The sequence below is a fragment of the Oncorhynchus nerka genome, linkage group LG11 (genome assembly GCF_034236695.1).
Source record: "Oncorhynchus nerka isolate Pitt River linkage group LG11, Oner_Uvic_2.0, whole genome shotgun sequence".
Classification (NCBI taxonomy): domain Eukaryota; kingdom Metazoa; phylum Chordata; class Actinopteri; order Salmoniformes; family Salmonidae; genus Oncorhynchus; species Oncorhynchus nerka.
The window spans coordinates 48,622,468-48,637,071 of NC_088406.1; the positions used below are offsets into that span (position 1 = coordinate 48,622,468).

Consider the following 14,604-nt stretch of genomic DNA (forward strand, 5'->3'; position numbering starts at 1 on the left):
TGCCAGCAGATGCTGAAAACATCTTCCTCTTATCACCTAATCCAATTCCTGCTTGTGCAGGTGTTTCCCTGAGCGTGTCTGTGAAAAATGCCAGAATTGAGCTGGATCAATTCTCTCTTAGTGTTCATCTTGGCTCTGTGATCTTTGGAAAGTGGTTCATGTATTTTACAAGAGAGCAGAGGAAACAACTCTTTTAGTGGAGTTTCGACAGCGCTTATGACTGCATATTCAGTCCGAAATTGATAGCTTTTTTTCCCCGATGCTGAAGCCTGTCCATAGCACACATCCCTTTTTCATGGCTGAAAGTGAGACTTTAAATGGAGAAATTATAGACTCGAGGAGAGCCCCTTCTTATCGACTGATTATAATCACCATTAGCCAACATTCTGCAGATGTAGGCTATCAGTTAACTGACTTTCTTTGGCTGGCCTTAAGCAGGCCCTCAACAGTTTTGGATATTTATAGTAAAAGAAAAAACCCACTCTGAGCAATATAGTATAATCTACAGTGAATAGAGCCATCTGCTTGGAGACAAAACAGTAATTATATAACAATTATGAATTGAATGTGTATTGTGTAACAACATGATTGGACATTATTTATGAAACAGGCGTTTGAGAGGGAGGCATGTGATGTATTTTGACTTAAACAGACTGAGAAAGGGGCTAGACCTCACTGACGCATGCATGCATGGACACACACACACACACACACACACACACACACACACAGAGTTCAGGAGTTGGGTGGAAGGAAACACACTCTGCCTAAGTGAGATAGCTTGAGATAGCTAGAGGGAAAGCTCAGAGGGACGTTGTTGGAACACAATGGTGTTTTAGAGTTTCAAGTTTTATATAACATTGCCTTAGGGATGGTCATGATGGTTAGACTGACATTGTTGTGACACAGCACGAGAAGAGAAGAGGGATGTTGGCTTGATGGTGACATGTACAGTGTCTGTCTGAGCAGCCCTGCCTCAGTGGGGACACAGTCGGGATTGGGGGACTAATCCTAGCCTGCTTCACAGAGTGTTTAAACAGATGGGCCCGGCTGCTGTGAAAGCCTCACTCACAGATTGCCTTGGAAACCGTTTGAAAAGAGAAAAGAACAAGTGAAAGAGAGTGAAAAGTAATAGATGTCCTGGGTGGCTAACTCTCTGTGGCGGTGTTGCCAAACAGAAATATGTATAAGATAAAGTTATGTATGACGGAATATGTGCACAGAAATGTGATGGTTATGCCACTGGTTCCAGGTTTGTGGTTATTTTACTTCTGTAGCTTTTGTTCTGCGCTAAAGTCCCTGTATCCTCGAGAATGTAGGTTTTAGGGTATGCCCAATAACAGAACTATGCATATTGACATGTCAGCTAAGACTTGGTGTCCTTACTTAAGACTTAATTCGTCGTAATGATACTTGTGATAATGAATTTACAAGGACATTTTCCAGTCAGCAGTCATCAATCAAGCGCTACAAAATGTGGGCTTAAAGAATCCTTAAGAGTCTAAACGACACACCCGTGCGTCAATCTTATGAACACAATACAAAAAAATGCCCATCTGTCGGTTTAAGCGAGTTTAAGTGACGTGTGTTTTTTTTTTGGTGTGGCCTGTCGGAATCCCCTGCATCAGCCTATGTCGCCCTTCCGCATCGGTGGTGGAAAGTGGCAGTGCCACAGCACTGTTTGTCAGGCCAGATAGGACCACTCTAGGAAAAGATGCTACTTCTCACGAACACGATGGCGTTCTCCCTTTTGCACTACAGCCCCCACAAGTGTCATGGGACTCGAAGGTAACCCATACTAAAAACGAATGGAAGTGCTGTGCGGAGATAGTTTTGTGCCTTCTAGATATAGGACAGACACTTCAAAAACCTTATTTCTTAGGTTTCTTTTTTTTTTTAACCGTCTTTCTGAATGCGTTTCTATTGGCTGTAGCAGCAAAGGCCAAATTCAATATTTTATCAAATACATTGTAAATGTTTTTTTTTTACGTACCTAAATGGGATCTAAAAGTCTAGATGAAATAGTAGAGCACCCCTCACTCCAGCCGCTTAGACTTTTAGAGGTTAAAGAAGATTTTGCTTTTGTTAATGTGCAAATTTCTGCAAGCATTCCAAATGTTGTCGTCAGGAACATACTGGTTCAGAGAGATAAACAAATGGACGGCTTTAATAGTGGCAACTGCTGCACAATGGACAAGGCCACCACACTGATACTGGAAAACAGAGAAAGTAGAGCTGCGAGCAGCAATTCAAGGCCACAAGCAGATAAGAGTTTAAGTGTTATTCAAATCATTTGAAATGTTGGAAAGCTTTATTTTTTAGAGATGCATTTGTTCCGCAAAAATGTTGACATTTGCACCCTGTTTTCGATTCCAAATGCTTGCTACAGAGTCGCCATGTTTTCAATCAACAGCATATTGTCTGTGTGGGTGTGGCATGTGGCCTACTAGCTTCATTAAAAAAAAGTACTACTGTATGTGTGAAGTTAATATGAAACGAATACATAAAAAAGGCAGATGTTGGTTGAACAACAATGCAAAATAATTGTTGGAGTTTGGGCAGCTTCATTGCTAGGCACTCAGAAATCCCACATCGGTATCTATAAAAGAGCACTCAACAACTAACTTTTGATTTAAAATTCCATCAATGCTCATAGAAACAAAACAAAGACTATTTCAAATACTTTGAATTCTTCTCCATACCTGAGTGACTCATGCCAAAGGAAAAGAAAACAGTGAATCTCTCTTTCACCTGACTGGGGAGAGGTTTGCTGTGTTTTTGTTTCTCTTTCTCCATTTCTACCCAGAGCACTCTGTTCTCTTCATTCTCTCCGTTTCTCTCCATTCTCTCTGTTCAGAAAGGGCTTGGGTTTTTCATCTCCTGTCCACAACTCTGCGGTCTCGTTGTCTCCCTGATGGGGGAAATGTTTGGTCTTCCAGTTTTATCCTTTCATAACCAAGCACTTCTTCCTAGCTCCATTATCACACATACCTTCTGTTCAGTTCTGAGAAAACCTGACATGGGGGGGCTTTCTATTCTTGCATTGTGTAAAAGGTGTTACCATAATGCCTGGTGCCGTTTATGTGGTCGAGAATACAGGGACGTTCACGCAGAACAAAAGCTACAAAAGTAAAATAACCACAAACCTATTGAGGACATGAAAAGAACATCCTGTCCACAAAAACAAAACACAAACGAGGCATATATGTCAGCTACTCCAATAATCACAGAACGCTAGAGACAGGGAGTGGCACATGAGAGAGAGAGGAGGAGGAGGGGGGGGGGGGGTGGACAGAGTGTGAGAAAGGGAGAGAAACAGAGAGAGTGAGAGAGAGAGAGAGAGAGAGGGCAAGCCGACAGAAGCTCTGGCTGTGAGGGACGTGGTTGGCATGGCGCGCTTAGCACTTTGACACCTCGTTACGGTCTGCCGTGACACTGACACGTCACAGGAGGAAGACGGAGAGAGAGGATAGAGGGAGAGGAGGGGTCCTATCAGAGCTCCCAGGCTCACAGGCCTGGCATGTGGAAGATGGAAGACAGAGGATGCCCCCACCAGCAGGGCAATCAAGCTCAACAGATGGCGCCGACGTCTGGGAGCCTGAGACTGTATACGCCCAGCTAGAGCAGGACTGATGACAGAGACACATAGGTCCTATCTGAGCATCACATGAGTGGGTACAAGGAGAGTGGGGGGGGGGGGGGTGTACAGGCATGTGTGTTTGTGTGTGTGCGACAGTGTGTGTTAGAGTGTGTGGGTGGGTGTAGCCTACCTGGGGCTGACACACTGTCGGCCAAAAAAATTGCAAACACAAATGTGATTAATTAGCTCGTTTAAAAAAAAGAATTACTACAAATCACACCTACTTCAAATGGTGAAGATTTTGTGTGTCACTGCTAATTCTTCCAATTGACATTCACGAATTCAGTCTTATGCTTTATGGTAGAAATATGACCGTTGCTTTCATTTATATTTTTTTTATTCACAAATACAGAGGGTAAATTAAAGTGCGAGGGGTCCAGTGAGTTGCGCGTAAACTAACTAACGATTTGAATGAAGTAGGAAAGGTAAACCGTAATAAAGGATGCAGGTTTACTACAGTACTGACATAGGAAGAGATATATAGAAGGGGGAGGGAAGGTTTTTCAAATGGGCTCCTTTTAAAACACATGCATACTTACACATGCACACTTACACATGCACACTTGCACACTTACACATGCACACTTGCACACTTACACATGCACACTTACACACACACACACACACACACACACACACACACACACACACACACACACACACACACACACACACACACACACACACACACACACACACACACACAAAAATCAAATGGGCTGACAATACACGAAAAGCCTTCAAAAGATGCTCATCTTGTCTCTGAAGTAACATTCATGCAAAAACAGTGAGGGTGGAGGGTGAAGAGAAAAAAATCAGCATTGGCTTCTTTATCAAATCATTGAGGAACAAAGATATTACACATATTTTTGTAACAAAGGCTCATGATTGCAACAAAACAAAGAACAATTCAACCCAATGGTAACCGGGTTAAGCAAGTACCCCTAAGTCCTCCCAAATGAAATGTGGAAGAAGAACCAGAGATTGAACATATCCCAGACAGATGAAATACTATGAAATAGTACGATGTGCAGTGGGAAGTTGTTCAAACCCTAAAAGCTTGACTACTGAAAGGGTTTTGTTACATCTGCCTTTTCTAAATAACAGTTTTCCTTCTTTCAAGCCAAGGATAATTCACAAACAAATTGATAGACTGATGCATTGACGTGTATTCACATGTATATGTCATCGGAGTCCAGATTACGAGCACTTAACAGTTCTATTCTGCAATAACATATCCTCTTACCATCACCATTAGACCGTCACCATCCAATTGAAACTCTCAATAGCCTCACACTTATTTCTACCTCGGCCCATAAAAATGACACTGCATAACTCCCCCACACCATAAAACATGAATATATATTCCTGTCTTTATTGAGATTCCATGTTCGCTTCTGGGTGGGGAAATTCCATTGCAAACTTAATTTATTCTTCACACTAAATAGATGACCAACCCTATGCAAACCATGAGGGATACCCCCTTTTCCATATAATTCACAGAGAATCCATACGGTATGTGATGGGGACAGAGGGTGTAATCAAACATTAGCATGCTCATAATGATCCTCAACACGCGTTATAACACTGCCGCTTTTATTGCTGCATGGACATTGGCTAATGGCTACTGGCCGCACTCCGCTTCTTGTGTTCTCTTGAATAGCCAGCCTTGTTTCCCAGCGGTCACTATTACATCCGGTCCTTTTCCCCTTAGCACTCCCCAGACTGCAATGAGCACTGATGGGGCCCCAGACATTACACAGGCGTGAATATGAACCAACAGAGTGAGTCCATTATCGGAGACGGATGAGAAAAATATTGTCCAATAAACTGGTGTGGCTGCGCAGTGAAACCAAAACACTTCTGCTCCAGTGGTGTGTGGGCATCGTGGAGCAGCTGTCAGCACCAAGATTAAATTGGAACAATCCATTTTAGTGAAATGAAGGCTCTTGGAATAGAGCCCTTCTGTCACATGCAGGTTTATATTAGTTTACCAAACAATGTGGTTAGACTAACTGAACAAAAAACCCAAGAACCACCAAGATTGATTTTTGAGTGTCTCATGTATGGACGTTTGGTCAGCGGTTGGTTGAGGTCGGTGGCCATCTTCCGAGGCCTTGTCAGAGTGTCCAGTCACAAATGACACTTAATTGATATCCACTGTTTTATATCCACCTTCAGAAATAATTCTGCCTCTTCCATCTCCACCTTGGTTCCCTTTTCTGCATAAATGAATAGAAAATCAAGGACAGTGATAATTAATGGAAAATTAGGGGGATTTCAAACCATCCCAACCATCCCATTTCCATATACAGCAGCTGGTGTGGCAGTGGAGGAGAAAAGAGATGTGCATTGGGCTTCGTTATGATTCCAGCCGGACACATTTGTCAGGGATTATCTCTGAGTGTCTAACACCTAATTACCGTTGGGCCACTGTGCAGGGCGTCCCTCTGAGAACTCTGCTGGCTCTTGCTGGCCGGCTGGTTGGCTGCAGCTGGCACCTCTGGGGTGCCCTTCTGACCCGCTTGCCCGGTGGTACTCTTGGTCTGCCACCATGCCCTCACACCACGTCCTTGCCAGCCAGCTGCCCAGTCGACCGAAGGGACATCCGGTGTCATCTTCGATTCAGGGGATGTGCCAAATATTGAATATAGATGGTCATATTATTCAGAACTACATACAAATACCACTTTCTATGTTATTTCACCTAGCCTACCGGTGGATTTACCTGTAAGCATATATATTAAACAATGTCCATGCATTTGTTGTTGCTGTGCTTCTTTGTTTTATCACAGTGGAGTGAGCAAACACTTGCTATTTACTTTGCCCTTAGACTAAATTATTCCTTAATATGATCATTCCACCCTGCTGCTCACACATTTCATGGCTCTTAACCTTTAATAGGTTTCTTTGATATGTAGGCTGCAGTGCCCATTAGAGAATTAATCAAATAGAGTCCAGAGATTGTATTTTCTATTTTTTTCCATTGAAATTCATGGTAAATGTCTGTGCCTATGTATTTGAGTGTTTAAAGAGGATTGTAAGCACATTTTAATCAGGAAAGTATATGGACATAGCTCACGATTCTATAATGACTTGTAGTTGTTGAGGCAATGAATTGATCTATGTATAAAAACACCTTCTGATTGCTGAGTTTATCAGGAAAATAGCTCTGAATGTATCACACACACACACACACACACACACACACACACACACACACACACACACACACACACACACACACACACACACACACACACACACACAAAGTAAATCAGTAAATACTGCAGTGACAGTCACAACAGGTTCACATCTATCTTTAGGGCATATTGGTAATGCAGGCAGAATGCATTATACTGTAAGAAACTTCAGGCAAAATTAAGTGGTGGCAAATAAGATTGCTTACACTTAAAAAAGTTGCTATTTAGATCCCTTTGAAGAACCCTATATGGTTCAAGATAGAACCCTTTTGGTTCCGGGAGGAACCATAAGGCACAGACATTGGGCTCCCGAGTGGCGTAGCGGTCTAAGGCACTGCATCTCAGTGCTAGAGACGTCACTACAGACCCGGGCTAGATTTCAGGCTGTATCACAACCAGCCGTGATTGGGAGTCCCATGGGGCGGCGCACAACTGTCCCAGCGTTGTCCAGGTTAAGGTTTGGCCAGGGTAGGCCGTCATTGTAAATAAGAATTTGTTCTTAACCGACTTGCCTAGTTAAATAAAGGTTACATTTAAAAAAAATAAGAATAATAAAATGGGCTATTAGCTGCTTGTTACATGATGTGTCTGCATTAAGGCACCCGGTAATTGATGGTTAATGCACATTCTGGATACAGCCTCTCGTATTATACTGTACACACTGCCAGGTAAACACCGTCATTAGCAGGATGAAGTTATGTCTAGGGGAGCATGCCAGTGACAAGTGGGTGCTTATTTGGAAGATAATTTTTCACAAATACATGCAACAGAACTTAAAACTCCTAATTAGAGTATATATCCCTCATATTAGGTAGCAATAGTGCCTTAATTCCTCTTGAATAGTGATTAATGTCACTGGAGAATATAGTATGGTCTAGAGAATAAGACTAATATTGAAATGTTTTATGGGCCTGTGTCTGAGAGCACTCCCAACCTTACCCCCCATATCCCAGTCTCCCTGGGCATGCCAAGGGCAGCTTCACCTCAGCTGGTGAGTACCGGGCCAGTTATAGGGATGGTTGGGACAGAAAGGCTGTAGACGAGGGGGTTACATGGCTGCTTCGCTCCCAGCGAGAGTTCCTGGTGTCTCCTTAGAGAGGCTCCTCTCACCCACTTCACATTGATTAGAGTCACGTTAGATGGCAGAGGTAGAGCGACAGCTTGGAATCTGAACATAAAGTCCCCACCCAGAGTCATTCGATTTCAGGCTCTACAAAGAGACACTGTTCTTGAACCCCCACCCACTTTCCCCAAGTGTTAGTGTGTAGGGTACACAATCTGCGGAGCAAGGACAGAGCACTGGAAGTCAACATGCAGTAGTGCAATGGAATTGACAACAGCATTCATTCATTGGTTAATTCATTGGTTTGTTCATTTGGCACAGACAGTGGTGATGATGTATAAATATGAAACCATTTAAATGCAATTCATATTTTTTTAATGTATCCTTGAGGTTTCCACATCAAGCTAAAAAGGGTTTGAAAAGGGTTCTTCGGCTGTCCCCATAGGAGAACACTTTTTGGTTCCAGGTAAAACCCTTGTTGGTTCCAGGTAGAACCGTCTGTGGTATTTATTTTCATTTTTAAAATGTTTGTTTACCCTTTATTTAAGTAGGCAAGTCAGTTGAGAACAAATTGTTATTTACAATGACGGCCTACCCCGGCCAAACCTTAACCCGGACCACGCTGGGCCAATTGTGCGCCGCCCAATCGCGGCCGGTTGTGATACAGCCTGGATTCGAACCAGGGTGTCTGTAGTGACGCCTCTAGCACTGAGACGCAGTGCCGTAGACAAGCTGTGCCACTCGGGAGCCCAATGTCATGTTTACACGTTCAATCAGGGGATATCAGGGTAGAGCAAGTCATTATTTCATCAGCATTTCCTAAGTTAGTCGGCAGCAGCTGTTCGACATGGGGTCAATGTCTCCCACAGACCGTTTTGAGGTCAGCTACAGCATGTTCCAATGTCAACACTAGCATACAACCGTACCACTTAGAATGAAGAAATGTTTTGGCCACGATTTCTAAGTAGCTAGTATTCTAGGGGAAGGTATCGGAACACAGCCGTGTGATATTCTCCACCAAGGCCATGATATTCAGCGTACCTTAAAGACGCGGAGGCGAAGCCGCCACTTGGCGTTGTCCACGAGCCGGCGGCCAGGGCTCTCATCCGTGTGTGAGTGTGTGTGGGTAGCCTCCACTCTATGTGGACAGCCTACGTTGGCTGGACTCAAGTCTGCCCGCCGTTAAGACTCCTGGCCGCCTGTCATTGGCTCAGCTCGGGCCACCTGCCAATCTGCCTGTGAGTGACAAGGAGAAAAAAACACACATAAGGAAGAGAAAAACACACACAAACTGTCCCTTTTACAGGTACATTTACGTATAAAAGGTCATTAACTTGACAACGACAGACGAGTGATTACATCTAAGAAGTGACAGAAAAACACACATTTTCCACCAGAGTTGAGAAGATTCCGAAATCTGAAGATTGCTTTTCATTCATCAGTATGCGGTGGCCTTGAGCAGTGTGGGAGATAAATGATAAACAATTTCTGTTGATTTTAAATGAAAAAAATCCCAACGGATTTAAATGATTTTTTACTGTGATAGCGAACTGTGTATATTCACAAGAGACAATGACATGAAAGGTGTGGATAGAGCTTTGTAATAAGGCCATTTTCACACACAGCGGATTGTGTGAGCTTTTTTTGGGGGGGACATTTGGACTGCTACAGGGGTTTTGGGTAATGGTTGCATTTTAGAAAGCCTGTGAGATCAAGCGCTCATTTGAAATCTCTGGCAGCTCATCGTTGCGTCATCATTTTTCTTGTGGCTGTTCAGGGCTAGAATATAAATTTCAACCAGACTTCAGGAGGGCTCAGTCATGCCTGTATCTATTAGCGTGTTTTACATGTGCCATGCAAACCCTATAGTTTAAACACTATGCACACTGAGATTCGCTGCATGAAACCTGAACTGGAAAACTGAACTGATCACTACAGCATCAGAAGCTTTGCACCTTGAAGGAATTTCCCTCCGTGGGAAACTAAAACATTTGGAGTGTTTGTCTAATCAGGCAAATGAACATGAATATATTGTTAATACATAACAAACAAAGCAACACTTGATTAAACCTATTCGTTGATGAATATTGAAGGATTTTCTGCTCTATCGACTGGATATGTATTCGTTTAGCCATACGTGCATCCCTACAGGCATCTACTGAGTTGTACATTAGTCACACTCGTGAGTTATGTTATCCCCCTTAATCAGAGACAGCATCAGACACGATGCCAGGGAATCGAATTGAAACATGACGAGGAACACACAAACGTAAAACACACACACACACAAAACACTCCCTCTCTCTCACTGACATACCCTGAGGTTTGGCCCCTTAGACGTGTCATAAAGACAGGACATCAAATGAAAACTTTCCACTATAATAACAGCCTCCCTGCACTGTCCCCAATCAGCTCCATCTGGCTGCCAGAGTCTGGCTGCACAAGCAGATCAGGTATGGCAAGCATAAGACAGTACCTCTGTTTTTTTTTCTACAGTTCATGTAATCACTCCATCGCACTACCAACATCAGCCCTGCACAGCTCCCCTATCTCGCAGTACAGCAGCCGGCATTCGAGCCTAGCACTCTGGTGCTTTTACAACCCATCGACATTGCTAATAGCTGGAAAGGTCAAAGCACATCTTAGTAGAATGGTCGCTCAGGCTTATCGCTTGTACAGTCTTCCCCTCTTCCTTCTTTTTAAAATCTTTTCACATCTGACATTTAGGGCAAAGGGGTTTCAAGGTCGGCTCAAAGGCCATATCGCAAATGCGGAAATCAAACAAAATTAGCAGAGAGCTTGGAATCAGCCATCACTCTATTTGCGCATCACTCATCCCCTGGGGTTTCCTTCAATGGTTGGTCACCCAACTGTGGAACCGTTGCTGTGTTCCTCATCTTAGATGTGTCTGAGGCAGCTAAAGAGCATCATTTATCACTTCAGCAAGTCTGCTCATGATGATGCCACCGGTCGCGGTCGGTGGTCAGCGGTCACACACGGTGTCAGACCTCTCCTCAACTAAGGCATTAGGATGGAGTTAACTGAACTGTCTAGCTAAAATGGACCTTCGGGACTCAGATTGTCACGGCAACAGGTTTAGTCATGGCACTGGGGTTGCAAAGGAGTGACACCTGATTTACTTGACGACGTGGCCCTGATTGTCTCTGAACCCGACGTGTGCCGTGGTTATGGTCATCTGGTTATGGTCCAGCAATCCCGGCAAGAGCAGGCACGAAGCCAACCGTATGTCTGGAGAACAGAGAGGAGGGTAGAGGAAGACAAAAGATCCAGAAATGGCTGCAACCTTCAACCTTTCCTCCCTAACCAACCAATATACAGTGTGCAGTCACTCCAGTCAGCAAAGAAGACAAGTTGTCATGTCACTGGCACTGAAGTGTTTCTTGTAGACGATGCAGCTGCTATTTGTTCAACGTAGGGATTTGTCACAAGCTATAACACTTCGACATGTCCATGTCTCCTTTTACTGTCAGTATGACACATTGTTCTTCTGAAGATATTGAATTACAGGTACTAGATGTATGTTGGTCCTAGTAGGCTTCTAAAAAAAAAGCTTAAATGCTGTGCTAAAGCAATGAATGACTATGTTATGGACAGTGCTCCTTAACAGCCACTCCATTGTGAAGGCTTCAAGGGGGAAGTCATAATGCAGAAACAAAACGGTCGATGCGGATGCAGATCGATTGGCTCACTGCAAAACTGCAGCCACATGGAAACGCTTTCCCGTTGGCTCCCCTTAACATCCTAGCTAAGCAATAGTCACTCTACACACAATGGTCAGTCCGACCAGTGTATTCCAACCACACGGTAAACACAATGAGGTCAACACAAATGTTTGAGTTTGTATTAAAACCAAACAGCATTCTCCACAAAAATGTAGAGGATGCTAAGATCCAGTCTCCATTTCCTCTTCCTCTCCCTGAGGGAAAAAACAACATATGCTGACTTCAAGGCAATCCAAATGTTATTAGTCTTGGATGGACAATTGACAATCCCCAAGATGCTCATCCCGTTTGAGTTCAAGGGAGAGAAAAAAAAGAGAGATAGAGAGAGAGAGCTTCACTTAAGCACTTTCTCAACTTGCAACTGACAGTCTTTGAATTGAGTCTTGCCTTGCCCAAGCGAACACCATATCCCCCCCCCCAAAAATAGCAAACTCAGGAGGAAACAAGGAGTGAGAATGTGTGTGTGATAAAGAGAGAGAAAACATACCAAGCAAGAGAAAAAAAGAAAGAGAAAGGGGGCAAGTTCTTTCCCCAGCATTCTTTGCACTTCAAATCCACTGCACACACCTGCCCTCGCCCAAAATGCACAATCCGATAGATAGAGGGTGAGAGAGACAACGAGAGAGAAACCTAATTGGTATTTCACTGTTTTGGGGGCTCCCATTCGCTGCAGGCCCCACTGTCCAAAGAGCAATTTTCTCTATATTATAAAGATGATGAGCCACCCTAACCACAGGGCCAGGGGTGAGCATGAATCATTTCACTCTGGGGGAGAAAGATATATATATATATATATGAGTTAGAGAGAGAGATACCTGGGGTATGAGCGATGGGCTAAAAAAAACACCCTGCTTCAATCCAAATCCCGCTCCTCTGGGGAGCAGAGGGGGAGCAGCCTGTGCTTTCTTCCTATGGAGGCCAGATCGCAGCTGGGAGGGAGGTATGTACACTGTCTGCCCTTTGCTACCAGAGAAAGAAGCACTGCTTTCCCATAGATGGTAAAATATATTGTGTGATGATATGGAGTTGCAGAGGGCAGCCTCAATGATCCAGCCTCCCATTTAGATGAGATGTGAGCAAAGGTGGTTAGGTAAAGTCAAGGCAACAGTACATTTAAAATAAATGAAATTAAATGTGGCTCCATTCAGGAAACTAGGGCTATATTGTGCGTCACCACTTTACAGTAGAGGCATTTGAAAGTAAACATTTTTAATCAAAATGCATGTTGGGGCAGAATGCCTTCTGGAACACGTGAAACATGTATGCAATCTGTAAATACAAATATAATTGTTTAATTAGGAGCCTAGTTGGTTTAGCCACGGAAAAAGACAGGAATCTTGCATAATTGGCTAGGATAATGAATGGGCTGGACATACTGAGAGATGAGTTCGGATTGGTCTGCCATGTAACACACTTATGTCAATAACATGAGCTGCTCAGTATGTGTATTTAATCCTTTCTAACACTGCTTTTTTGAAAGATATCACAAAGAACTGCAAAAGTGTTGCTAATGCTCTCCACTTTCTGGAGGACCGAGGTTTGAAATCAGTGGAATGCCCAGTGGAAGCAGAGTATGATAGCAAATGAGTTGCAGAGAATTCAGGAATTTAATTGCAAATATGTGGACGGTATTGAAAAGAGAACACCCAGAAGACTGTTGTATAAAACACCTGTCTCTGGATTACATCTTCAAACTAAGGTCAACCATGGCATCCGTGACAGGGAGGGGAGAAGCGTTAATCCATGTATACGGGTAAGAGGGTCTAGCTAGCTACATTATCAGATATTGTACGTTTCTAATTTTGTCAGAACGTTGTATTCATTGCAAGTTAAAGCATACTGTTAGCTAGCAAACTAACATTAGCTAGGTCGCTAGCTAACATTGTGTATGATCTGTGTAGTAATATTATTTGTGTCTCAGAGCCATTTGCATTGGTAGTTATAACCTAATTTTAGCTAGCTAGCTAACATTGAAGCTACTTGGTTAGCTTTAGCTACCTGTAGATTCATGCAGGGTAGTAACATTATGGGATTATGGTTCATTGTTTAGCTAGCTAGCTACAGTACATGTCTAAACAAAAGACTCCACTATCCAAGTAACCATTTCACTGTACCGTTTGCACCTTCTGTATCCTGTGCATGTGATGTAGTGTGTGTTAACCAGAGACAGTAATGTGAAGAACAACATGACCTGCACCAAAGTCAAATTATAACGTTATGGGATATAGGATATAACGTTAGGCCAACGAGACAGTGTCAAAGTTCTACAATTCTCCAGTAGAATGCCCTGCTTTTATTTTGTAATTGTCTGTAATTAGCTCGCCATTAATTTGTAAATAACTTGTTGTGAGTTTATTTTCCTGTAATAATGAATACAAATTTACTAAAGTTAAGACATTGTCAACTATATTATATTGTCATTATTTGAACAGGCCTGCCAGCTAACTTCATGCTAGCTAGCTAACAAGCTAGAAATGAACACAAACATTGTTTAGAATGTTGCTTTTATTTGCCTGGTTTCCAAAGATTGACAAATTTAATTTTTAAACAGATGGGTTTATTGGTGTTAAATACACCAGTTATGCTATTTTGTACCACCAGGCTGCTGATGTCATGCAGCCTGTTGTTTTTGTGTTCATAACGACATCGACAAGTTTGATGTCGGACGACAAAGAAGAGCTCTCCAGTAGGTGTACCAAACGATTCAAGGGCCATTTTCTCAAAAGTGGGGTTACAAGTTTATCAACTTTCAAAGCAGAACAAATTTTCCATTGTTCCTCAACTGTAGTGTATGATATAGCATTTTCTAGCTCTGAGTCTCTACTTTTATCCAGGGTAAAAAACACAATTTCAAATTTTGGTACATAAGACCGAATCGCGCCATTAGGTCACAAATGTCAGTCAATCACACTAGCGGTTATGTCAACAAAATACACTACATTGCCAAAAGTAATG

At 42.9% G+C, this 14,604-nt stretch overlaps 1 protein-coding gene across 1 annotated transcript in view; it reads right to left on the minus strand.

Annotated features, from left to right (window-relative positions):
- LOC115137052 (leucine-rich repeat and fibronectin type III domain-containing protein 1-like protein) overlaps nt 1–9,138 on the minus strand; it is a 60,735-nt gene extending 51,597 nt beyond the window's left edge. Inside the window, exon 1 of the mRNA XM_029673069.2 lies at nt 8,948–9,138. Coding sequence (XP_029528929.1) covers nt 8,948–9,012 — 65 coding nt within the window. The 5' untranslated portion in view covers nt 9,013–9,138. The remainder of the gene's footprint in view (nt 1–8,947) is intronic.
- Nucleotides 9,139–14,604: the final 5,466 nt, after the last annotated feature.